At 36.0% G+C, this 27,655-nt stretch overlaps 2 protein-coding genes across 2 annotated transcripts in view; both read right to left on the bottom strand.

The window, feature by feature from the left end:
* Positions 1-1,713, bottom strand: part of LOC106111323 (potassium voltage-gated channel protein Shal) — a 51,560-nt gene extending 49,847 nt beyond the window's left edge. The window contains exon 1 of the mRNA XM_013293350.1: positions 599-1,713. Within this exon, the coding sequence (XP_013148804.1) occupies positions 599-1,713 (1,115 nt within the window). The remainder of the gene's footprint in view (positions 1-598) is intronic.
* Positions 1,714-12,388: 10,675 nt separating this feature from the next.
* On the bottom strand, positions 12,389-24,562 carry LOC106111332 (hepatocyte nuclear factor 6). The gene is made up of 4 exons (XM_013293360.1): positions 23,837-24,562; positions 14,781-14,804; positions 14,112-14,218; positions 12,389-13,299 (listed from the first exon to the last, which is right to left on the bottom strand). Exons 1-4 carry the CDS (start codon positions 24,546-24,548, stop codon positions 13,057-13,059), a joined length of 1,086 nt encoding a protein of 361 aa, XP_013148814.1. The 5' UTR covers positions 24,549-24,562; the 3' UTR covers positions 12,389-13,056.
* Positions 24,563-27,655: the final 3,093 nt, after the last annotated feature.

Below are 27,655 nucleotides of genomic sequence, written 5' to 3'. Positions count from 1 at the left end.
TGAGAATATTTTGTTTTTGGTGTATTTTGTTTTGTTTTGTTTTTCGTGTATTTTGTTTGGAAGTCGGTTTTGTTTTTTTATTAAAAAGTTTTCATTAAAACTGAAATGTTTTACAAAAACTAATAAATGCGCTTTTAGTGGCCAATGCTTTACGAAGGTGATTCGGGTAAAACATTTTATACCCGCAGGCAAAACGCGAACACATTAGTACCATTTCAAATCTCCCTTACAAAATAAAAGTACGCAAACAAAATTGCTTTACGAGCGGCCGCTCTCAGCGAATGAAAGAGAAATTAAAAACGCTGTTGCAACGTCAATATTTCAAAGCATAAACCATTTGTGGAGGGAAATCTTTGATGCTATAACACGTTCCCGCGTCAATTCTTAATGGTCGCGACAGGTGTCAGCTCCGCGCCGCGTTCATTATCGACTTATTACATACTGTGTTATGTATTGATTTGTTTAATGAACAAGTTTTATAGTACCGTGTAAGAGGAAATAACTCATCGTAGATTCGTCTGCGAAAATATTCTATCGATGAACATAGAACAAGTTAAGATTACATCAGAAAGAAAAGTAATATGGGTTAAGAACTTACCCAAGAGTAGTCATTGTGACGATGGTGTACCAGAAGGCGGCAGGAATGGACGTGAAGTTTGTATCCTGTTCATTCTTCTCAGCGTAGAACATGACCGTCGCGAAGATGATGATAGCCATAGCAAGCGAGAAGACCAAGAAGCCCAGCTCGCTGGCGCATGACTTGAGCGTGTAACCCAGGATCCTGAGACCTTGCGAGTGCCGCGAGAACTTGAAGATACGGAATACTCGGAACACTCTCAGAGTGACGAACGCGCCGGACACGTCGTCGTTATCAGTGATACCCAAGCCGATGTAATACGGCAGGATGGCCACCACGTCAATGATTGACATCACGGAACGCACGAACTTGCAGCGATCCGGCGCCGCAAACAGCCGCAGCAGATATTCCGCCGTGAAAATCATAACGCACGCCGTGTCCAAACAAAAGAATACAATCTTGTATCGCTCACCGCAAGGCAAAGTGCCGGCGCGCCCCGGCCTATGGCCGCAGGGCACTGTCTCCACGACGTTGGCCATCACCGAGACGGCGATAAAGAAACCCGTCACATAGTAGAATACTAAAGCGGCAGTGGAAGTGTGCGGATTCTCAAACGCCCTCCACATTTTCTGTCTTAAATCTGTTAGCTGAGGCAGGCTCTGATCACCAGCCTCGCTCAACTTATCGTCCATGAGCCTTTCGGCATTTTCCCTTTTCCTATCCCTGTAGTCCTCGTAGCAGCAGTCACCGATCACGTCGGGTAATATACCAAAGAACGCCAGCTCCTCATCGTACCCTGTCAAGCACTCGTGTTTAGGATAATGCAGTTTACCGGTTCTGTAGTAGTTAAGAATGTGTCTGAATATATCAGGATCTCTATCGAAGAAGTATTCCCTGCTGTCCTCATCATAGAAGAACTCTCTCTCGGAGGAGCCGAGGAGGGAGTCGGGGTACTTCTCGAGGGTGTTCCGCCAGGTCTCGAAACGGCGGCCGGAGACATTGATAAGGAGTTTTTCATCCTCTGCGCGGCGGCGGTCCTTGGGCACGGGCGGTGGCGGCAGCGGGTGCGTGGCGATGGGCACCCAGCCGATGGCGGCGGCGCGGGCGAACGGGAGCCAGGCGGCGACCGACGCCATGGCGCTGTGTGGCGGCAGCGGCGCCGCTGTACTGAGCGAGCGGTGTGCGTCCCCCGCGCTCTCCTCACCCTTCGCCCGCCGCTATTTCGGGCCGCCCGCCCAGATGTGGCAGTGTTGCCACGTGCAGCGTTTAAATATACCGATCATAACATCTGTTTGTCTATTTGTCGTGTAAAATAATGTGCGCTATATTTATCATTGGCTATTTGATGTGAACACGCAAAGAAAAAATGTAATACAAAATATCTGTAAGTAAAGACAAGCAATATTGTTCTACGACTTTGAGTCGATATCGATGCAATCATTTCTTGACTACATAAATACAAGTTGAGATAATATGTATACGATAGAATAACTTATTTACAATGAATGAAACTATCTTAATCTTTGTTCACATAAAATCTGAAAATTTGAACAAACAATATTCAGATTCAAATAAAACATTTTATTTCCTCAACGGGAATAATTTTCCGTTCACTAGCAACCCCGGCCGGGAAACAGTGTTGCGCATGCGTGCTCTGTGACGTCACAGTCTAATAAATTGATTTTCAACTACCAATCTCCCTCTAACAGGTAACATTTCCTAATGTGCCATCTCTCTCGCACACCTTCAGCTACGGTGACCTTTTGTAATTTTTTTGCACCGTTCTAAAGACTTTTAAAGGCTTTTGTCTCAAGGAAGTGAAAAGGCTTGAACGGGGCTTAGGGGCCCGTTTATGGCTAAACACGCCAACCGGTACAAGATCTTTTTAAATCGATTACTCGTTTTGATACCGAATTGTTTGTGGATTAAATTTTGCATCGATTTTAGATATAGATTTATCTAGAGCGTGCTTACCTGCCGATTTTAAACATACTCAGACTATTCTAAAATGAACTTTATTGGAATTGATAAAGATACCATTTCCAATAACTACAGCCATTGCCCTTATATTAATTTACAATATTTTACATACAAAAAATAAATCAAAAAAATGGGACCCACCTGCAAGCATTACCTTTCGAATAAAAGTAGATTTATCAAAATCGGTCCACTAGCGGCGGAGTTATGCCGTAACTCATATAAAAAAAACATACAGACGAATTGAGTACCTCCTTTTTTTGGGAAGTCGGTCAAAAATTAGCTTCTTTCCTTTTAATTGTCCTAAACATTCGAATTGTTAAAACAGACGTGAGCTTAATTGTTTTTTAAACAAAACACTATCGGTTATCATGGCTTAATATTTCCTGTAGGTTGGTTGTCATTAACGATATTATATGTATTTTCAATATATAGAGCCTGGTTGAGACATCAAGTTCGAACTGTTATGGGAATGTAGGAAAAATGTTAACTGTCAATTGAATAGTTTTTTTTTTATAACATAAGGTGGCAAACGAGCAAGCGGCCACCTGACACCGCCAAAATGGCGAAACGACCGCTGCCCCTATGGGATGTCTATACATCCGCAATTGCAGATACGTTGCCCACCCTTGTACGACGGAGGAGGAGACGCACATAAAGAGGATATTTCCCCTTCCTATGCATCTTCTCCACCGTCAAATCCTCTTCCTCTTCCCAACCTTACCTTATAATAAAAGGATGGTAAAGAGGAATGGACTTAAATTAGGCCTCCGGTACCACACTCATCAGAAGAAACACGGAATTGCTTCCATTTCACGCCTTTCTTCTGTGTAGTCGTGGTATTACACCGGGCGAGCCGGCCCTGCAGTGCTAAGATGTTAAAGCGGGCACTACAACTGTTAGTGGGGTTAAAGTGGTCCTACACACGCACAGTTCCCTAAAGGAAATCCTAAACTTAGTCCCTTTCCACCCTTATCTTAAGAGGTAAGTATGGGAAAGAAAAGCGGATTTAATGGCGGAGGATACATTAGAAATATCGTCTTTATGTGCGTCTCTTCCGTCAATTAAGGGTAAGCAACGCATCTGCCATTGCGGATATCTATGGGTAGTAGTCGTGTCGTTATTTCGGTGGTTTCAGGTCGCCGCTTGCTCGTTGCCACTTTATAATATAAAAAAATTCAACTGTCCAGTTGTCAAAACTAAGCGTATGTACTTAGTAGCTACTCTATTCATGTCTTTGTTTTATACACAACCTTGGCTTTGACCTAGTTAATCCTTAGTAAAACACTCTCAAAAATACTTTCTCACGGATACCTTATTTGATCAGTGGCCCGGTGCTTGCCAAAAGTCGTGACTATATATAAAAAAAATATTTTTATACGAAAACTACTGCTATAGTTTGTCTAAATAAGATAGACTAGTTTGATAAATGATGCATATGAAGTATCGAATTCAATTTGTATGAAGGCAAATGCCATACTTAATAGACAGGTATCGTAGTGACGAAATAAACACACAGCGAACAATTTTGAACTATCGATATTTGGTTTAAATAATTATCGAACTCAACTAAAACTATTGTTTTCTTATTAACTAATTTAAAATACAATTCTAGTATTGGTTATAGTGTAGAGAATTTAGTGATGACAGAAATACTAGCGAAATCCAATTCAATTACGTACGGCTGTAGTAGTAATAAACATTTATTTACTCTCATTATTTGTTATGGTCATTATTAATTTGAGAAAACAGTGTTTTTATTATTTCATAAGTTATAACTATGAATCTGTCGATTCCAACTTGTATAAGAATAAAAATCGAAAATCGACACGATTCATGACTGATTTTACACATCCCATCCCTACTAAATTTGAAATGAATTGTCAAACTAATCTAAATTATTTAGACACACTATATTTTGAGAGTCTGTAATGTATGCATTCATTGTTTTTATTTAAAATCTTATTTATTTTATAAAAGAAATTACGGTATTAAAAAGGAATTAAGAAACCTGTCTAGTTCTATCCTATAATAGCTTAGGAAAGAATTGAGTTAAACACTTTTTTAAATCTACCTAGCATCATATATAAGTACACCCACAAAAACACCTGCTTGTGTAAAATTGTATCAAATCATCTTACTAATATTACGAAAGTTTAGATGGATGGATGGATGGAAAGACTTTGTTACAGTTTGTAGTCTAAACTGCCGGACGTATCCCGATGAAATTTGGCATAGCTGTAGAGGATAGTCTGGAAGAACACATAGGCTACTCATTTTTGTTTAATATCACGCTGACGGAGTTGCAGACGAAAGTTATTAACTAATATTATAAATGCGAAAGTTTAGATGGATGTTAGAGTTTGTAGTCTAAACGGCTGAGCGGATCTCGATGAAATTTGGCATAGACGTAGATTAGTTTGGAAGAACACATAGGCTACTCATTTTTTTTTTTAATTCCACGCAGACGGAGTCGCAAGCGTAAGCTATTTTTTAAAATTTAAAAGAAACTAATTTGACCTTATTATAAAATAAGGCTGCCTACAAACTTCGGAACTCAATTTCTTAACTATTTAACAATGTCAAAGTTTTCACGAAGTTGGTCGAAGACTTAGCGGACTTGGAGTGGGATTTAAAAAAAACATTACGTCGAAGTTACAAGAGCTGTTAAGAACAATTTTAATACATAATAATAGTACTTGAAATGTAATTTATATATTTCTGAGGATAAAAAGTAGGATAAATTAGGCTCAAAGTTCGGGTATATTACATTTTTAAAACTACTTTATTAAAGAAAATAAAAAAAAACTGTATTAACAGCTGAGACTTTCTACTACTTAAGAATATAGATTCATGAAAGTTCTTGTATTTTACAGATTAAGATTTTTTTTAATAATATAAGGTGGCAAACGAGTAAGCGGCTACCTGAATCCACCGAAATGTGAAGCGACCGCTGCCCATAAACATCCGCAATTGCAGATGCGTTACCTACTCTTAATTGACGGAAGAAGAGACGCACATAAAGAGGACATTTCTCTTTCATATGCGTCTCCTCCACCGTCAAATCCATCTTTCCATCTTTTCCTCTTAAAAAAGGGTGGAAAGGAAAAGGGACTAAAATTAGGCCTCCTTCACCATACTCATCAGACGAAACGCGGAATTGTTTTCACTTCACGCCTATTTTCTGTGTGGTCGTGGTATTACACCGGGCGAGCCGGCCCTGCAATGCAAAGATGGTAAAGCGGGCTCTACCACTGTTATAATGTTTGTAATTTGTTTTAAAAGAGCAACATATTAAATAACTATTAAATTTTCAATCTCTACGCTATTTTTCTTTTATATCCGCATATTTTAAATTCCGCAAGACAATCTTTAAAAGAAGACGCTGCCTCCTGAAACACAGTTATTACTAGCTCAGGAGACAGAGTCCCACTGACTGTACTAAACCGTTTTAGATCAATAAAGAATTTTTTATTTTTTATTGATATCAGACAAAGTAAACTATAATTTTAAAGTATTTCATAAAACAAGCTTCACTTCTCCCTTCCTTTAAAAGAAAACCTTGACATTGGCCCATTTATTCCCACGATCGATTACAAACTCGTTCCAAGGTTTTTCCTTAATACTTCCGAAACAGATTCCCCAGAACGACCCATATCGTGCTCTTGCCAAATTACGATACTGAAATCTTTAACATAAACAAACAAAAATGAGTCACACGCATTTAAACGAATCTTCAATTCATTCGTCACTAAAATTAACGGATTTCAAAGTAGGCTAAATTTTGTTCTTACCCTACCAATCCTAAGCGTAGGCAAGGACGGAGGGATAGTTGTATCATAGGTTGAAGAAATGGATTCATTCTACCATCTATTAACTAAAGTTAGGCAATGCCTGTGCAAATGCAAATTCCTGTGACCCCTTGCTCGATTGTTTGTCGAATGAAAAATCAACACTAATGGTCTAACTTAATCCACCGAAATGGAAAGCGACTGCTTATTTGACGGAGAAGAAGACGCACATAAAGAGGACATTTCCCCTTTCTATATGTCTCCACCACCGTCAAATCCACTTTTCTTTTCCATCCTTTCCTCTTAAAAAAGGTAGGAAAAGGAAAGGGACTAAAATTAGGCCTCCGGCACCACACTCATCAGAAGAATCGCGGAATTGCTTCCACTCCACGCCTGTTTTCTGTGTGGTCGTGGCGAGCCGACCTATTCGTGCGATGTTAAAGCGGGCTTTACCAATGTTAAATAACCAATTACCATACTTTATTACGGAAAATTAGGCTAATAAATGGATTACAAAACTCACGTCAATATTTTATGATCATATAAGTGTGGATTTGGCTTTAAAAGGCAATTTGGCTGATTTCCATTTCACTGCCAGAAGTGTTAGGGGATAAGAGACAGCAAGGTCTAGTTTTCACAGAACCTTACTTATACACTAGCTGTTGCTCTCGACTTCGCTCGCGTGAAATTAAAGATAATAAAAATATAGCCTATGTTACTCACAGGTAAAGTAAAATAATGGTGAAAGAATTTTTGAAATCGGACCAGTTGTTTTTACGTGAAAAATACATACAAAATACAAATCTTTCCTCTTTATAATATTAGTATAGATTTAAATAGGTCAGTGAATACAATGTGAATGAACGGAATAGAATCTTGCAGTTCACTCATCGTTCAAGATGTTTAAACGATTTCAAGAGGAAAAAACGACAAAAAGCTATATTGTTATGTCTAGACATTACTAACAGTCGCACTGTAAAAGCTTCTCTTCACTAAGGACCAGCCTAAGTGTAGATTTAGTCTCTAAAAATGTATAATAATAATTCCAAGGCACATTTTTCACATTTAAAATTTCTCGATTAAGTGTTTGTTATTATATAATTTACTTTAATTTCAATATAAGTGTTACTTTTGTAAAATTGAAAACATTTTAAAGGCCTTCTATTCCATTTTTTCTTAAAATATAAAAAAGCGCCATCTATTGTTATAACTTTAACTTTTCGGATGAACACCGTAATGATGCATTATTGAACATGAAACAATGAAATAAATGAATATCTACAGCCTACATTACAAAGGTTTCAATTTTGTTATCAAATTCCGCATAGAATTAAAAAAAATCGGTTGCCCTTCTGTTCCAGACTATCCTCTACATCTATGCCATATTTCATCGATATCTTTTCACTATTATTTAAACTTTCGTGAGACATTTTATAATTAATTATTTACGGCTTACTCACGTATACTTTTCTTTTCCCCCCGCAGGGTCTGAAACTGGTCGGTGCCGTCACCGGAAAAAGAAAAGTATACGTGAGTAAGCCGTAAATAATTAATATTTTCAGTAGTTTAGGCTACAAAATTTCAAGTTAAGTTTTTATTACCTTAGAACTTATCTATACGGATTAAATAGACAATACCGAGTGTACATTACACTCGTCTAATCCCGCATTATGTAAATTCAGAATAGTTTTGAATTTCAAATAGGGAAGGCTTATTTTGATAGCTTCATTTGTTTCGTTAAAATACTGCGGTAGAATAAATTTTAAAATTAGAACATAAAATAGAAACGAATTTAATGTACACAAACTATAAATACACGATTCAAATGTTTCCGGATTTAAAAAAAACATTTACTATTTATTTTTAACAAAAATAATAATAACGTAAATTTTTGTATATTTGACGTCGTATTTTTCGGGGCTTGTACTGTACTGTACTTTAATAGGGACATATAAACGACATCAAAATTTCGTACGAATACTTTCTCGCAAATTTTCGTGCTAGACCCCTGTATATATCGCCCGGTGTACCACAAGACAACCATCAAATTGGAAGTTAAGTGTTTTGTCTGATGTGTGTGCTGAAGGCCAAATTGTCTCCTCATTTATAATAAGGAAACGATGGACAGGAGAATTGAATTAAAGAAACGGGAAGGAAAATCGAATCAGTTTCTTACTTATTTCAGATAGCTGTTCCCTTGCGACTTCAGCCGCATTATGAAAAATTCAAAATTGTCAAAATTACCGTTACCATAACAACCTTGCTTCCTTAATGTTGGCTCTTAGTTTATGGTCTCTTTCCCACATGAAGGTTTTTTCCGAATTATTTTCCCCCAAGTTTAATAGTGTGAAAATATATAGCCTTAAGGATGTCGTAAGTGTAGGGCTTCTTTAAAGAAAGAATTATTCAAAAATATGCTGTAATTGCTGACATCCTACGCCACAAAGTTGTGTGTGTACGCTTTATTACATTGGTATATAAAGAAAGTGTTAAGAAAGAACGTGGATGGCTTCAGAAGTAGAGGAAGAATGAACAAAGTATGGATGGATTGTGTGACAGAGGATATGCTTAAGAAGGAAGTGGATTCAGATATGACGGCTGATAGAGATGTATGAAGCATATACTGTGCCGACCCTCAAGGCAACAAGGGCAAGTTGATAATGATGATATAGGTATAATTTAAAAAATAAAAGAACTTGTATCTCTTTAGAAAATTTACATTTATTCTTACATACATATCAAGTACTATGTACAGTCAGAAAGAAAAGCGCACAATACATGCACAAAAATATCTCATATCTAACATAAACTGCGTTACATACAAAGTTTGAGTAATTCATATAATTGTGATTTATAGACATATGTTTCCCGTTATAATGGACAAATACAAAATTTAGTGTATTTTCATCATTTTGTGCGCAATATATTTTTTTTGCAAACCATACAACTTTGATGATATTAGCGCGGAAAAGAAAATGTATTCAATTCTTTGAAGATTTTTTTTTTATTTAATTTTTATCAAGTTACAATCACAGATTTAAAAACAATGTATTTTAATCGACAAATATAACGAGAAAGTTATCTTTTAAACTGTTTTTTTAATGCAACATACTTTTGAATACATATTCCATTAATCGTCATTATTCCAGATGTCAAATTATAAATGATTCGATAATACATCGGCCGAATACTGAAACTAATGTTTAACACTTCGCTTCGTAAGTCGTTTACTGACAGGTCAAACTTTTAATGGAATTACAAAGAGCAGGCGCCTTTGTCTAAATCGCACAACTGTCGATTGTTTCGCAGCCCATTTGCACAAACAGAGTAGTACCTCCATATAAGCCCATAGGAAACAAAGCGTGACTAAACAGTTATGCGAGAGTTTAAAGGTCTCGCTTTAAGTGTGACGCTGTTACATATTTTAATATCGTTCCAGTATTCGTCCATAAGTGAAATAATTCAAAAATGATTATAACAAAAACAGTTAATAATACTTTTAAATCGATATTTCTTAATTCTTTTGTACCACGTCTTAAATTAAATAAAAAAACATGATTTCTTTAGCTTAACCAAAAATGCCAGACGCAATTGAACTAATTCCTTTGCTCAAATTAGAAAGTGCTGTTAATGGCTTTTTTATAAAGCTGTACTATTATGTACTGTCAAAGTACAATATTTTATCTCTGTCATTTTCAAATAGTTTGTAAGGGACAACAATAGTTTATTGTATTATAAATGATTGCACGTAAAACCTTTGGTAAGTATTTCAATGCCTTTGGTTGATTGTATATTGCCAATAATTTCATATTGCAGTATAAATACAAAATATAATTTAAAAACGACTAGATCTTACAAAGAAATTAATCTAAAATAATTTATCTAAATAAAAATATTAAATAAAATAAAATCTTTACTAACTTATAATACTGCTAAAAAATAATGGTTTATTTAAATAAATATTATCTACGTAAAAGGGAATGTATTTTATATTTTATTAATGAGAAAAATAAAGTTGGTTTTAAACAGACTTATTGACTGACTACAGATTACGTATTCACACGAGGGTAGACAGTACAGCGGAGCAGTAGAAAGTACAGTAATAAAGCACTCGCCGTGGACAGTAATTTATCACCTCCATTTACGTTCCCACTAAGAGGCTTAAAGCTTACCCTAAATTACGGGCCACTAGATTAACACGTGCGCCAGTGATGCCTTTGAACAGTAACTGAACTGTCTAGTGTTCTGTCAAACTGTTCTACCCACGTGTGAAATTAACCTTCGAAATTCCCATGTAAAAAGTTTATTTTAATCATTGCAAACGCTCCCTTAACCGCGTTCTATGTAAATAAGCTGTTTATTGATATTTTTATTAACACTCTACGCACAACTCAGACTAGATTGTCTCGCTTAAATTAGAAGCCTTCTTAAGTAATTTTTTACATCTAATTAACTTTATGTAATATCACGCACGATTTACCTTCTGTCGACTATCGTACTGACCGTACTCATTGGAATGTTCTGAGATCTCTTGACTAGAAGCTGCGTCAAACTCCCCATTTGACATGACGCGCGTCAAACTCCCCATTTGACATGACGCGCGTCAAACTCCCCATTTGACATGACGCGCGTCTAACTCTCCATTTGACACGACGCGCGTCTAACTTTACATTTGACATGACGCGCGTCAATGTACCCATGTAATGTCAAACTGATACGGTAAGAGGCACCGATGACGTGATTACTTTCGTCAGAAAATTTGGGTAATCTGTTTATGTGACATCTTGTGACGTCTTACAAACTATTTAAAGCGGACGCACATCTTCGACTAAACTATCGCATAACTGTTGTGCGATTGTCGATTGTTTCGAAGCCAATTCGACTAAAAATCGAATAGTGTGCGCACCTCCATTAAAAAGATATACGCGTGCTCTTATAGCGATAGCGTCAAAATAATGACACAAAACCCACGCCTTACTGCTGTCTCGTCAATTCTTGTGTCATTTTAAAAGCAGGTATTATTATCTGACAGAACTAACCACTATCAGTTTACCAGACTACGTGAGTACTTTGACGCATCCGTCAATTTCACATGTTTCTTGTAAAAAAGATGGTGAAGTTTGACGCAGCTGTATATTTGTACAAATTCAAACACCTTGTACATTATTTGATTGTATAAATCAAGCAATTTTTTTTTTAAATAAAATTTTTGTCTCTCAAATTACTTGTATTAAATGTCTACATTTGTGTCGGTATTTTCTACTAATTAACCGTCACCAATCGTCCGATTTGATCGGGCATTTTTTCTATTTACCATACAAATGTTAAATTACATAAATATGTAGAAATTAACATCGGAGATTTTATTGCATCTTCTATAAACTAGAAAGCTCGAAAAGCCTGAACACACCTAAATTAGTTAATAATTATTAAAGTTGGTCTCTACTACATATAGAAGACGTAAATTTTACGGCGATTGTTTTTGTACACATGTAAACTAACAATAAAACGCAGCTTAAGACTTGAAAAATCATAGAATAAAGATAAAATGTAAATGGACTTATTTACGGTAACCTTTAGGTGTATTCAGAGATTTTCTTAACATTCTTAAAATAAACATACATGTTACACTAAAAATCGTAGATCTATAACCTATAGATACCTCATCTAGAGCAGAAGAAGGATTACGTTGCTTTTATTAGGGTAAATTGTGTTGTCATTTTCATATTAACAGTGGTAGTGCACGCTTTAACATCTTAGCACGAATGGGCCGGCACGCCCGGTGTAATACCACGACCACACAGAAGACAGGCGTAAAATGGAACCAATGCCGTGTTTCGTCTGATGAGTGTGGTGCCGGAGGCCTAATTTAAGTCCCTTTCTCTTTACCACCCTTTTCTTATAAGGAGAGGTTGGGAAGAGGAAGTGGAGGAGATGCATAGGAAGGGGAAATATCCTCTTTATGTGCGTCTCCTCCTCCGTCGTATAAGGGTAGGCAACGCATCTGCAATTGCAGATGCCTATGGACAGCGGTCGCTTCGCCATTTTGGCGATTTCAGGGGGCCGCATGCTCGTTTGCCACCTTATGTTATAAAAAAAAACATAAAATGACAATGAAAATCGACTATTAGATGTGAAATTCCTATAGGTTATATTTCTATTAGTAAAGGTACTGAAAAACTTAATTATCTATTTGATGACGTTTGACTAGAAACGTTTATCGAGAGATCAATACCAGCCATTCGAGTACCGCACTATTGTCCTTCCTACTCTATGTAACACCAGCACGAGTTTACACCGAATGCTTTTTATTAGTGGAAATCTTTTTAAACACTGCGATTAGAAAAAAAACTATTTTGTATAAGATATCATTGTTTGACTAAATTATTCCACAACAGTACGATTGTCGATTGTTTCGCAGCCAATACAACTGTTTGCACAGATAAAAATCAAGTAGTGTGCCCTCTATAAGCTTATACGAATCAAAGCGAGATTTTGACAGTCGTGCGATAGTTTAGTCAAAGGCGCACTCTAAAAGGAAACTTATTTCTAATCGTATCATTTGCATTAATATAGCATATCCTTTTTTACATATGTTTGAAATATTTTCAATATCAAAATACCATATTCATTCTACTAAAAAGCATTCGGAATTACAAACTCATTGTTTACCCTTCAAAGCACCAATAGCTGGCGCTGTGGGATACGGCGTCACAAGAGATGGTCATCAGCATCGTCGTGGTCCTCCTCGGAGTCCGCGGAGTCTAGACTAGGGACGTGGTCCAAGTCATGACTCTCGCACTGCTGGTCCAACTCCGCCGGCGCGTCATCATCCCTCCACTTATCCATAGACCGTCTGCGCGCGTTCATGAAGAAGTTACCAACTGTAGTCGGTTCTAAGCCAAGCTGCCGCGCTATCGTTACTTGCATTTCTTTCGACGGCCTCTTTGTTTCCTGGAATATAAGAAAATTTTCATATTAGATCAAAGAGATTTAAAAAAATATATACATTTTTAACTCTATGAGTTAAAATAGTTGAGATTTTACTTAAAAAATATTCACATAATGTCACTAACGCTACCTGGTCTCCGATAGTCAAACAAACAAATAGTGTTTCTCACAAGTAAACAATGATCATTGTCACCGATTCACTATAAGTCCCCACCGGGGGGCTCGGAGCCTACCCTAAAGTAAGGGGTGCCTAGGCCATAGTCAAGCACGCTGCACTGCGGGTTGACTTCACACATATCTTTGAATTTCTTCGACGATATGTGCAGGTTGCATCACGATGTTTTCCTTTACCAAATTATACCAGGATTAAATAACTTTGGGTGTCAATTAAAAGAAATGGCGGTGTCTAAAATTCAATTTTTTTTCTGTTTTATTTATCTTCTAATAAACTTGTTACGAGTTCTGTTAGTTCACAAAATCACTTCTCATACAAAAAATAGACAAGTCCTTTGACATTGGGATATTACCGTACAAAGAAAGAAATGTTAGGGGACCCTATGTCTAGTCTAGATATTTCTTAAATGTCTTTGTATTAGATATTATAAGTCTAGATAATTTATCACCAAAGAAGTTCTTAAGCCGAGTCGAATGATCGAATCATTTTCCAACCAGCGACCGTACCCTTTACAACTTCCTAGCAACGCCAATGACAGTTTTAAAAAAAGGATTTATACGTACTTAAAATTTTAATTAATGTTTACAGATCTTCACTTGACCTTTTCTTGAATTTAATATTTAAAGAAATATGACAATACCTTAAAAATAGCTTGTAGAGTACGCCGCTGGAGGTCTGTGAAAACCAAACGCGGCTTCTTCGGGGAAGGCATGGTATCCGAAGCCATTTCCTCCTTGCGCTTGCAACCTGCAATTATTAAAATAAAAATTACCGTCTCGACAGTTACCTTCAGTGCAATAAATCGAATTTAATACTAACTCAAGATTTAGTAAGGTGGTGCATGTTATTGTAAAATATATGTGTTAATTTTTAAATTAAAAATAGATTAGCAAAACGCTACAATCGGTGGTCATTTCTCCTACTCATATTCTTACGATCATTGCTAATTTGATTTCTTATTATCTAGATTTAGTTTCGTTAACACAAATAAGTGCAACATAAACTACACAGAGCGTTTGGCAGCCAAAGCTAATGACTCCACGGCTGCATGAGCTCAAAGAATCCCTAAATTCAATTAAACGTGGAAAAAAAAGCTTGTACATAAAAAAAAATAGAAAAAAAGATTAAAAATGAAGTAAAAAATAAACAAAAACAAGGTAAAAAAACTAAAAAATAAAAAAAAAACTACACAACAAGGTTGTTGCAAGAACTACAGCATGAGGAAATAAAATAAAAAGCACATAGAGCTTTGGGTTTAAATTTCTTAGCAACATAAACGTTATATAAAGATAATTCAAACATTGCTTACTGCCTCTCTGAGGAATCTGGGCCGCTGAAACAAAAGAAACGACAAGAATTAGTACAGTTAAAAACATAATATGTCGCCCTACTACACTTCATGTATGCTAAACTCTTAGAAATATGAATTTTAAAATCTGATTAAGAAAATTTAACAAATTCTCAATGAATTTACTTTCTGATTCCTCTAATTGCAGATTCTACGTACAACAATCATGCTGCTAAAAATAAACAACCAGATAGATTCCACGTGTACAATATATGTCTACACACAGAGCAATAAAAGGACACGTTAGTGACCAATTAAGTCAGTAAGACAGAGGAAGGAACCAATCTGATGTGATTGTTACACGTGGAGACATCATAGTTAAAATAAATCCTGAAACATCTAAAGTTGCACTAATTCTATACAGAAATTCGTAGTCAAATGTCCACATAATAACTTCAAACTGCTTAAAATCCAGTTTAACTGCAAATATTAATTCAAACTGCAGTTTGCTTCATCTCAATTTTATTAGTAAGATTGACAAACCGGAATAGATTACAAACACAAGAGATTTTAAATTATCAAAAAAGTTACTAGATCCAGTCTGTCATTATCTAAAACTTTTATCTAATCAGAAAAAATAACAAACGCATACCTGGCGACAATGTAAACAACATTAATAAGGGTTCTGAAATCTCGCAGGCACCTAAAAATCATATTTTAAACAAATCTAGGCAGCCCTGGCGAGGGGGGAAAGGGGAGGGGATGGCAGAACAGCAGTCTAACATTCACCTTGGCTTCTTTAAGCTAAAACACTTACCTACAGCTAAAACATTTATCCAAGACTAAAACAGTTAATCTCCATTGCGTAGGCAGTATCTTTGCCACTGGACAGGAAGGATACTGCCTATTCAAAGAAACATCTATTAGATAATCTATTTTTTACGTTACACATTTTATGAAAACAAAAAAAGTATTCCACTCAAATGTTGCCATCTTATTGTCTAATATTGGACTTGTCACAAAGCAATCGGCTGATGAAAACATATCAAGTTTTACTAAAATAAAATTACAAAAAGCTCTTTATTACCTTTGAGACAAGCTTTCGATTGACACCTACAAGAAACCAAGTACACTGCTACACAGCCAAGGGGAACAAGGACTTGTGAAACTAGAAAGCCAACTAGAAGAATTAAAAAAAAGAACGAATTGAAGATTTGAATCTAGAATGTAAATCATCTGAAACAAAAGAAACTCAACCAATAGAAGAAAACGTAAATCAAAGAATGGAGAGAGGATTTGAGGATGGCGTCTTAAGGAACCAAATGAAGATGTGGGAAGGACTCACAAGCAAGACATGTCCCCGGCCGATTCGTATACCGGCGTGTCCCAGTGGGGCGGAGGCCCGGGGTACATCCCGGAGCCCTGGGGCGGGGGCGGAGCGCCCGGGTAATTCCGGGGCGCACAGTATGACTGCTGCATGTTGTTTACATTGTCGCCTTTTATCGTTTGCTGTGGCGTATCTGGAAATTCAGTTTAAAATGACTATCCTGTTAAATAACCTTCAAAGAATGGTATATCTATACTATACTATTATAATAAAGCGTAAACACACATTTCTTTGTTGCCTAAGATGTCAGCAATTACAGTATATTTTTGAATAATTATTTTTATAATAAAAGACCCTACACTTACGTCACGCTTTATGCTATATATTTTCACGCCATTAATCTTAGAGGGTAAATATTTTGGATAAAGACCCTAATGTGGGAAAGAGACCATAAGTTGCTGCCAACATCAACAAAGCAAAATTGCCATAGTAAGGTAATTGGTATTTTGACATTTGCAATTGATTATTTGACACATGTAATAAAATAACATTTTCATAAGTTTATGCGGATGAAGTCGCAGGGAAAAGCTAGTATTCTATACAAAAATTTTTGATAGCCAACATTTGAAAGAATGATTGGAAAATATGAATTTAAACTAAATATCATTTAAGTATATTATAACTACAATCGTGATTTTCCATAGCATATAAATTTATTTAAAGCATATTCCCAAACTGTAAAAACAAGGACACATCAGTTTTCTGTAAATAACTAGTTGATACGGTTAATCAATTCAAAGATATATGTGGAGATAACGGATTTCCACGTGGTTGTCCTAACAAACATCTCACCTATCTACTAACTACTGCAATATTTGATTTCACACATCGCGAACAAGTATTTTTCTACCCAACTTGTCAATTCAAGTGCTATGTTCTAGTCATTTTAAGAGTAATTTCATACAATTCTTTATAATAGACTTGCTGTAGCTCGCGACTTCGTCCTTGTAATTTAAAAAAATAGTAAAAAACATAGGTTATGTTACTTATAATGTAGCTTTTTAGTGGTGAAAAACTTTTGAAATGGCCCAGTAGTTTTTGAGTTATTTCAATACATACAAAATGCCAAACAATCAAATCTTTCCTCTTTATAATATTCGTATAGACATAGATATACTAATATTAGAAGGTACCGATGGATGGATTGATGTTTGTTAGAGTTTGTAGCCTAAACGACTGAACGGATTTCGTTAAAATTTGGTATAGATGTAGAGGATAATCTAGAAGAACATATAGGCTGCTCTCTTTTGTTTTTTGTCGCAGGCGAAACCTAGTAAAGAATATTCTGCAGAATCTAATTTACCCACACCTTTTGTAGACAGAACCCTACTTAATATCAATATTTTGAATGGTTCCTTACATAAAAATCTATAATATCAACAAAGGTACAGAATAAATATATTCAGCACGATATAATGTGAATTACATTTAAGAATCAAAATACGTAAAGCGGCTAGAATAGTCGGGCGTTGCGGGGCTCGGGGAGGGACGGTCGATCGATAAGAGGGCCGCCGGAGGCCTGGGGGAGGGAAGAGGGCGGGTGACGTCACAGCGGGGTGCGGGTGGTATGCTCCGCGCTACCCTGCTGACGAAACTTACTATCGTTTTTATTTTCCATTTTAATACCTGTATGATTTTTGTATCTTAAATGATGTTACATGGTCGTGTTATTTTAAATTGTTTGTAGGATCTTGAGAGTAATTTTATTATTATACTAGTTTTAGCCCGCTACTCCGTAAGCGTCAAATTAAAAAAATAGTATAAAACATAGCCTATGTTATTCACTGACAACATAGCTTTCTAATGGAGAAAAAAAATTAAATCGGACCAATAGTTTTTAGGTTATTTCATTACAATCAAAAAAAGCTTTCCTCTTTATAATATTAGTATGATGATTAAGAATTTAGGAGCTAGTAGCAAGAACTATTTCTAAAAATTATTGTCTATAATTGTATAATAATAATTCTATCGGAAATACAAAATTAAAAAACCCTCACTCTTAAACATACTAAGGTAGACGGTATTCATTGCAAAGCTGATTTTTAATCAAGCTAATTAAATTCGAATTTAACAAGATAGTCAACACCTATTCTACAAACATCTTTAAGAAAATGGTGACAACACAATGACCTGCAAATGAGAATAAAAATCCGTATCTACTGCATATCACCAAGCTTAAGTAAATTGCTAAAATTATAGTTAACTCGACATCATCACCAGGCCAAAGTCCAAAGTTAAAGAAAGCTACCACTGTTGTGCCCGCTTTAACATGTTAGCACTGCAGGGCCGGCACGCCCGGTGTAATACCACGATCACACAGAAGACAGGAGTGAAATGGAAGCAATTCCGTGTTTCGTCTGATGAGTGTGGTGCCGGAGGCCTAATTTAAGTCCCTTCCTCTTTACCACTCTTTTCTTATAAGGAGAGGTTGGGAAGGGGAAGTGGATTTGACAGTGGATGAGATGCATAGGAAGGGGAAATGTCCTCTTTATGTGCGTCTCCTCCTCCGTTGTATAATGGTAGGCAACGCATCTGCGGAAGTCTATGGGCAGCGCTCACTTCGTCATTTTGGCGTATTCAGGTGGCCGCTTGCTCATTTGCCACCTTATGTTATAAAAAAAAAACGCTTCACGTCGACCTCCCCTATTGTTTGACACAATGGTATTCAAATGGTCTGTATATTGCCTGTATATATTGTATATTGCCGTACCAATTTTCAATATTCAATACCAAAAACGATCAAAATTGGTACATGTTTTAAACGATAATCACTCTAATAAAATAGGTAATTATGTGGTGTCTGGTACATAACGTGTTGAGTGCAAAATACAACCTCTTTGACTGACAAGCAGTATGTATACAGCCAAAGAGGTTGCATACTGGCCACCAAGGCAATAATCGTTGTTTTAAAGAAAATATATAAAAGAAGAAGTCAAGAATGTGATCGACATAGTTTAGAGTTTTGAGTTTTGTATATTTTTGTGTAAATAAGTTTTAAATAAAGATATGTTTGTTTTATAAAAAGTGTTTTGTATTTTTGGCTGCCGCGCTGTCGGTAACAAGTTAAACATAACGTGTATGGTAGAACACTTTAAAACATATACCTTATGTATTTAACGATATACCTGAAGATGTAAGGGATTAAAAAGGCAAATTTAAATGTTACTAATCTTACTAATATAAATGCGACAGTTTAGATGGATGTTTGTTAGAGTTTGTAGACTAAACGTCTGAACGGATCTCGATGAAATTTGGCATAGATGTAGAGGATAGTTGGAAGAACACATAGGCTACGCACTTTTGTTTTTTTTTAAGCCCAAGCGGATGGAGTCGCGAGCGAAAACTACATAAAAAATATTATTATTAAACTCCCTTTAAAAACACCTTAAATTAATAATCTTAAATGTATAGGTATTGCAGTTTATCTATACTATTATAATAAAGCGTAAACACACACTTCTTTGTTGCCTAAGATGTCAGAAATTACAGCATATTTTTGAATAATACTTTTTTTTAAATAAAAAGTCCTACACTTACATCACGCTTTAGGCTATATATTTTCACACCATTAAACTTAGGGGGTAAATATTTTGGATAAAAACCCTAATGTGGGAAAGAGACCATAAGTTACTGCCAACATCAAGGAAGCAAGATTGCCAAGGTTTGTCACCGTTATGTAATTTTGACATTTGCTGTTGATAATCTGACACATGTAAACAATAAAATAAAGTTTATGAATTTTATGCCACTGAAGTCGCAGGAGAACAGCTAGTTATAGATACAGTTATACTAGACATTTTTATAACAATGTTTTTAAAATAAGTAAAGTATAACATTGTAACTTAGGGCAATAACGAGAAAATAGGTCGACATCAACAGAAAGTACGCTCGAGGTAAACTCCTACGAATTGTGAAAAGTATCGCAAAACTAATTACATCCTATGAACTAGTTTTACGTAAGGAACAGAATGTTGGGATACATTTTTAAAAGTGGAATTCCAATAGTTCATAAGCTCACCTCAAACTTACGTATTTTAGTTAATATTACGATAGCTACAAATTTGCAATTTACACCTTGTTTTATATTTCTTAAATTAACTAAATAAATATTAATTTCTATGTAAATAAAAGACAGAATAAATTGTAGAGTTTACTAATATTATAAATGCGAAAGTTTAGATGGATGTTTGTTCGAGTTTGTAGCCTAAACAGCTGAACGGATCTCGATGAAATTTGGTATAGATGTAGAGAATAGTTTGGAAGAACATATAAACTACTCACTTTTGTTTTTATTTAATTCCACGCGGACGGAATTGCGGGCAAAAGCTAGTTCATAAATCAAGAACCTCTAACCTACGTTTTTTTACTTAACATTACGATAGCTCCTACACATTTGCAATTTACACCTTGTATCATGTTTTTTTAAATTACTTTTTTTGTTAATATCGTTAGAAAGACGAAACTGCAGAATTTTATTTTTTGTGCATTAGAAATCTCTTAATTTGTATTAATTGTTGAAGGTTTGTTTAGCATCTGCGTTTTAAATATATCATCCAAGAATATTTACTGATATAATATTCTCATAGGTTACTAAACCTATATTCGTCTTAAAATACAATTTTTGGCCACCACTGGCTGATAGAGCCTCGGATAGCTTAAAAATGACGTCACTGTAATAATGTAACAAAATCCATTCCATCACATATTTTAAACGTTGTATTGTTATCAGACAATTTACAATTTAGTGGGACAGACCCTATCTATACTTCTATACTAATATAATAAAGCGTAAACACACACTTCTTTGTTGCCTAAGATGTCAGCAATCACATCATATTTTCGAATAACTCTCATTTTAATAAAAAGCCCTACACTTACGTCACGCTTTAGGATATATATTTTCACGCCGTTAAACTTAGGGGTAAATATTTTGGATAAAAACACTAATGTGGGAAAGAGACCATAAGTTGTTGCCAACATCAAGGAAGCAAAGTTGCCAAGATTTGACATCATTTTGACATTTGCAATTGATAATTGACAAATGTGAACCATGAAATGATTTTTTTATAATTTTATGCGGATGAAGTCGCATGGGAACAGCTAGTATGTAATATTTTTTGCCTTATCTATCACGTAACATACTTCTTAGACGAATATTGTTAAAGCACAATTATTGATGTTTGCATTTTGCGACCTACGATTCAAAAACAACTACGTCACTAAGATAATCGACCAACTAAATAAGGCAAGGTACACACAAATTTGCGACGCGCTGTACAAAACTAAACACATTGGAATGTGGAACAAAATTAAAACAGAATGGTTTTGTTTAAATTTTATTGCAGCACGATAATGGTTTTTTTTTTAATTATTGCGTAATTATTTTCATAATGTCCAGTATTTTTTTTAATGTTATTTATATCAATTTAATTTGAAAACTAAATACTGAAGCAGTAATAAAAATGCAGATATTAAATTTTTAAAACGTTTTATAGTTAGCACATTAACTAGTGTGCGACAACCCTTATATCGACGGGAGCGTAGTGACGTTCTAATATCGAGCGAGCGTTCTCGCGTATCGCAAGGAATCGATACCAGCTGACGTCGCGTACATGATAAACAAATGTATTTTGTCGATAACGATTTTATACAGTCACGATTACACCGTCGCACAACTGTTTTGCGATTGTCGATTGTTTCTCAGCCTATTCAACTGTTTAGTTGCACAACTAAACATTGAATTTTATACCTTCATACAAGGTCATAGGAATCAAAGTGCAACTAAACAGCTGTGCGATAGTTTAGTCCAAGGTGTGCGCGCTCTAAGATGCTGTTACCGTTGTTAGTTCAGATGTTAAACCTACGTGGACTTATGGACAATACTGGCATAAAATGAAGTCACTGAGCTATCATAATTTTATTTACTTATGCACACCGGGTCATATAAAATCGGTATATAAAGGGTGCATGGTAGATTAATCTATTGTAAAGCATCAAGGGTGCGTCTTTTGTAAATGGGCACCCTGTATATTGTTTTCTTTCAAGTCACAGTTTAGTAGAAAATTAATAGATTGCAGCGTTTAATACTTAGCCTTTGCTGTTTCGTCCGCGCGGAAATAAAAACAAACTTACTAAGTAGACTTTAAGACTACGTTCTATCTTTTTCAATTTTATTAAGCTTATTTTTTACAAGAACCTTCTAAGACAATAAAAAATAAGCGAAATCGGTTAAGCGGTTACATGCCATAATCAAGGTGAATAGGAATTCATTTTGATACAAACAGATTAGTAGCGGTGAAGGAAAACATCGTGATGCCTGCACATATCGGCGAAGAAATTCAAAGATATGTGTGAAGTCAACCAACCCGTACTTGGCCAGCGTGGTTGACTATGGCCTAATCACCCTACTTTAGGGTTGGCTCCGAGCCCCTTGGTGGGGACGTATAGTGAGCTGGTGATGATGATGATGATGAGATTAGTAGCTGCAACGGCGGATACATGGGGGGTCATGGCCCCCCTGAGCTGGTTGGACAAGAGTTTGACAAAATATATTTACATACTCGTATATTGTCAAGCTGCTGACTTGACCACGACTATGTGACAAAGCTGGTTCCGCCCTTGAGTAGCTGTTCACCATGACTCCGTTCGCGCGGAATTAAGAAAAAAAAAATAATTAAGGCCTTAAAGTAATAGAATAGTTTGAAGACTATTGAGTTGTAATAAACATTTAGTCTTTTAATCTTCATTTATTTTAATAAGAAGTAAGACTTAATATCATTAGATAAATTCTTCTGCTGTTAGTGAACCAAGGTCTGGATATATCCTGTCTAAACTAAAGGTACTTAAAAAACAAAACAATTTCCCCGTATCAATATTTACTGAATTTCCAACATTTATTCACAAAAAACATCATCTAAAATCGGTACAAATGGAGCGGTTTCACACCAAACAAAATACCTAGGTGACCTAGATACTGTGAAGTCTAGCTTTAGTTAGCACCTCCAGAGACATTGAATAATAAAAACTGGAATGTATCGGAATAGTTGATGTCACCGATTGTTTGTGAACTTCGGTATTATATTTTAAAAAGCTTTTTATTGACAAAGATTGATCATTTAAAATGTTATCGGCATTGTTTTATTGTTATTGTTATACATATAACAATTACTAATGAAAGCAATAACAATATGTTTTTACACATTTTGATTACAATTTAAGTAAATTTCACTTCTGACTGTCTATAATTATGTACAAAAATATTATAATTGAAAATTTAAAAAGAAATTTGCATATCGTAGCATTTTCTTATAAATCTAAACCATGTTTTTTTTTCAATGGAAACACTTTTTGTTCGTATTTATCAATTTTCTTTGTAATACCATTTATGCACAAGTAAATTTGGAATAAACCACTCTTAGTAGAACCTAAACATCGCTTAATTCCTTACAGTTAAGAAGTAAGCATTTTTATTTCAGTTTCAATAACTTTCTAGCATTCTAACCTTTAGCACACTGCCACGAAAAAGACAAAACCATAGCTGACTGAATTCCAATAAGAATTCATAGTAAGTGAATTCATTTTCGCTTCGTTTGCATATCTTCCGCTTTACGCTTCTCTTTCGCTGCAATGTGCTACAGGTCTATAACAAAAAACACTAAAACATGTAAGGCTAGAAGCGCCATGCAATTACCTGCTAGCCGCAGTGCCGACATCCGCTGGAACTCCGGCTCCTGTAACCACTTCCACATCCGTCTGAACGTCTCTCGTCCCGACTTTAGCTTGGACCAGGGTTTAGGGTTTCTTAACAGGTCGCTAAGGGTCCCTTGCGACCGGCACAGCACCCTCTGTGCGAATATCGCTTGTGGAATCGAGTAACGCTTCAACTCCCCGCTTATCCTCTGTGCGAGCTCCTTTGTGTTGATCTCCTCCGTGTCGTGGACTTGCACCTGCTGTGCTGCCTGCTCCTCCCTCGCCAATAACGCGGCGTTGAGGTCGAGGCCAGGACTAGGTAATGGCGGCGTCGGTGACCGCCTCTCGTACGAGCCTGGCGACACACTCCGCCGACTGTACGCGGATTGTGGGGACAATGGTTCATTGTACGCGTTTGGAGATAACGACGAGTAAGACTGCTGGTGCTGGATGACCGTGAAGGTGCCACCGGCGTGGTATGCAAATTTGTCGGAGACTGTACTGATAGGAGGTAAGGGTAGAAGCGGCGTTAGTGTGGCGTAGGAGGCTGGCTCGAGACCTGGCGGTGTGAGGCGGCCGTTGACCGCCGCTAGCGGGTGGTACGCGGCGTCTCCGTCTGGTAGCAAGTCGGGTGAGAGCCGCGGCGGCGATGCGTGGCTCGGAGCCACGATCACGGTGAGTGGCGCGCGTTCCCGCATCCTCGTGTCATCCATGGCGCGCGACCGGCGGCGACGGGGTCGCGCGGGCGACTGAAGCACGCCTGCGCCGCGCCCTTCCGTCCCCTCGGTACCTCGGTCCACGTCCTGCGAACAGCCCCTATTTTTATCTCCCTCGCGCAAAACAACCTATATCCCTGGATGGATATGCGAAGTTGCACCTTCCACAATGGGCTAATAGTCCATTTTGATCTGTAAAATACGCTTGTGACGCGAACGCTCTCTACAATGCACCCTTAACCTACCCCGAGGGGGTACGAACACTATTATTGTAACGAAGCCATAGATATACATTCATTGCTGCTTGACACCTTTCTTGAGATACCCAAACTGCCTCTAAAGCAGCAATGTACTTTGATTTTCAGATAACAGTCGGGGGTTGCGTACCGTAAGCGATCACGTGGTACGTAGCTGCCCCCGTTCGAGTACTGTCACTCGGCTATTTGCGTGACTACCGCGTACTGGGGCTCCCGGACATTTGAAGGGAAACCTTTGGGTTTTTTTAACATAATAATACTACTTATGCCATTTGCTAGTCGTAAAGAACAACAATAAAAATAACTTTTATTACATTCTTAAATAATACTTACTACAAAATAACAATACTTATTGTACAATTTCATCAACTATGAATTGAAGTCTCAAACCAAATCAGTCAAAGGCACACCAAAAGGCAGTTATATTGCTTGTTGCATTCAAGTTCAAACAATATATGAACAAATGAATTTTATACCAAAACATACATACTATTCACATTTAGTACAAGCAAGAATCTTGTCAACAAAACATCTCCTTTACTTTGACAATAAGATTCTAATGGGATTTCGTAAATTCAAATATATTTAACCCAACTTTATACAACCGTACTTTGATACTATCTATACTATTATAATAAAGCGTAAACACACACTTCTTTGTTGCCTAAGATGTCAGCAATTACAGTATATTTTTGAATAATTCTTTTTTTGATAAAAAGCCCTACACTTACTTCACGCTTTAGGGTATATATTTTCACGCCGTTTAACTTAGGGGGTAAATATTTTGGATAAAAAGCCTAATGTGGGAAAGAGACCATAAGTTGCTGCCAACATCAAGGAAGCAAGATTGTCAAGGTTTTTCTTGACATTTTGACATTTGCTATTGATAATTTGACAAATGTAAACGATAAAATAAATTTTTATAATTTCATGCGGATGAAGCCGCACGGGTAAAGCTAGTTTAAGATATACATAACTATTCACTTTATTGTATATCGTAATAAAATTTTAGTCCATTCAAAAAGAATCAGCTGTTACAATTTAGTTATAATTTATGTTGTATAAAAACGTATATGAAATGTAAAGACGGGCCTAGCTACTGTAGCCGGGCACACCTGGCGCAGACAAAGGGATATCTAGGGATGTGCTGAATATCATATATCGATGTTGTATTATTTTTAGAGTGTAATTACAAAATATTAAAGAGTGTAAGATTATCTTAATAAAACTCAATTTTTAAAGTTGATTATTATTTATTTATTTAAATAATTTTAAATATTGAATTTTGATGACATGCCTTATTGTAAAATTTATTCAAATTCAATTATTTGATAAAAGGTTTGTATAATTAAAAAGTTATTTAGATTTTATTGTAAACTAGCTGTTAAATATAGCCTATGTTACTCACAGATAAATTTCCTTTCTAACGTCGAATAATTTTTAAAATCGGCACAGTAATTTCGAGTTATTTGAATACATACAAAAATATAATCTTTCTTTTTTATATTAGTATAGATAAAATCTTACCACCTAAATATCATTTTTAATATAATATATTGATACACATTTATTTCGATATCGATATTTCAAATCATTCACATCACTATATTTAATAAGCGCGTGCCACCCCTATGAGTCCTGCCGTGGTTGTAATTTTGTACAACTCGCCGCCAGTTCGCTACGGCTACGGGTCTCGTTATTGTTATATTAACACCAATATCATATTAAAGGATAACCAGTCTATTTTCTTGAATAGATAACTGCCACCCAAAAGGCTAAACAAATAAATCTATGGTTACTCTTCACATAATAACTACATATATGTCGCAATTAGAAGAAGAAACAATTTGAATTTAAGTCATAATAAAACACGAGCGCCGCCAAGCGACTTTCGTGCGAACTTAGATCATTCTGAAAATAGGGATCATTGCTAGAACATTGTTTGAACAATATGAGCTTGGTAGATCGATGATATCCTGACTTGGGAGTATTGTGAATGTGTTCCTGGAATCCGACTTTACCCATGACCGCACACATGTGATCTCGAGTAGTTCTGATATCGTGCTAGCTTAAGCCGACATATATAACTTAATTTTTACTAATATTATAAATGCGAAAGTTTTAATGGATGGCTGTTTGCTTACAGACTCTAAAGTCTGTAGCCAAAATGACTGAATCTAGATGTGGCATAGATGTCGAGTATAGTTTAGAAGAGCACATAGGTTAGGATAGGTTTTTGTTTTCATTCCACGCAAATCGGCTTAGCGGACGAAATCTCCTAGTGGTGTTAAACTTTGAGATATCTTAAATACAAAAGCAACAATAAAATTATAAGCAATTAAACTTAAGTGTACTAAATAAGTTATAAATAATGTTAAAATTATCTCAGTATTTATTGACCTACAAAATAAAGTCTACAAAGAGCTAAGACACGGTAAAGTCTACGCGACGTAGCACGTAGCACGTAGTTTGTAACATCAAGTAACCTATTTATGTCATAACTTTAAGTACGTACTTTATTTAGTTATAATATACTTTAACGGTCATAAATTTTAAAAAGATACTTTGTTAGGAAGCTTAAATTAAACCATTAAATCGCGAGCTTCCGTTTCATGAAATAAAAAAAATACAAAAGTAAACAACCTATGTGTTTTTTCAGAGTATTCTCTACACCTATGCCAAATTTCATCGAGATCCGTTCAGCCGTTTAGGCTACAAACATCTAACTTTCCATCCATTAAAACTATCGCATTTATAATATTAGTAAAATTTCGATCATCTCCTCTACCTTATCCTGTTCCCGTAGGGTCGGCACACCGGGCTTTCATCCTCCCAATAACTCTGTCA

Source organism: Papilio polytes, unplaced genomic scaffold (genome assembly GCF_000836215.1).
Source record: "Papilio polytes unplaced genomic scaffold, Ppol_1.0 DF824169.1, whole genome shotgun sequence".
NCBI lineage: Eukaryota > Metazoa > Arthropoda > Insecta > Lepidoptera > Papilionidae > Papilio > Papilio polytes.
This window is presented reverse-complemented; position numbering and strand designations above follow the sequence as displayed.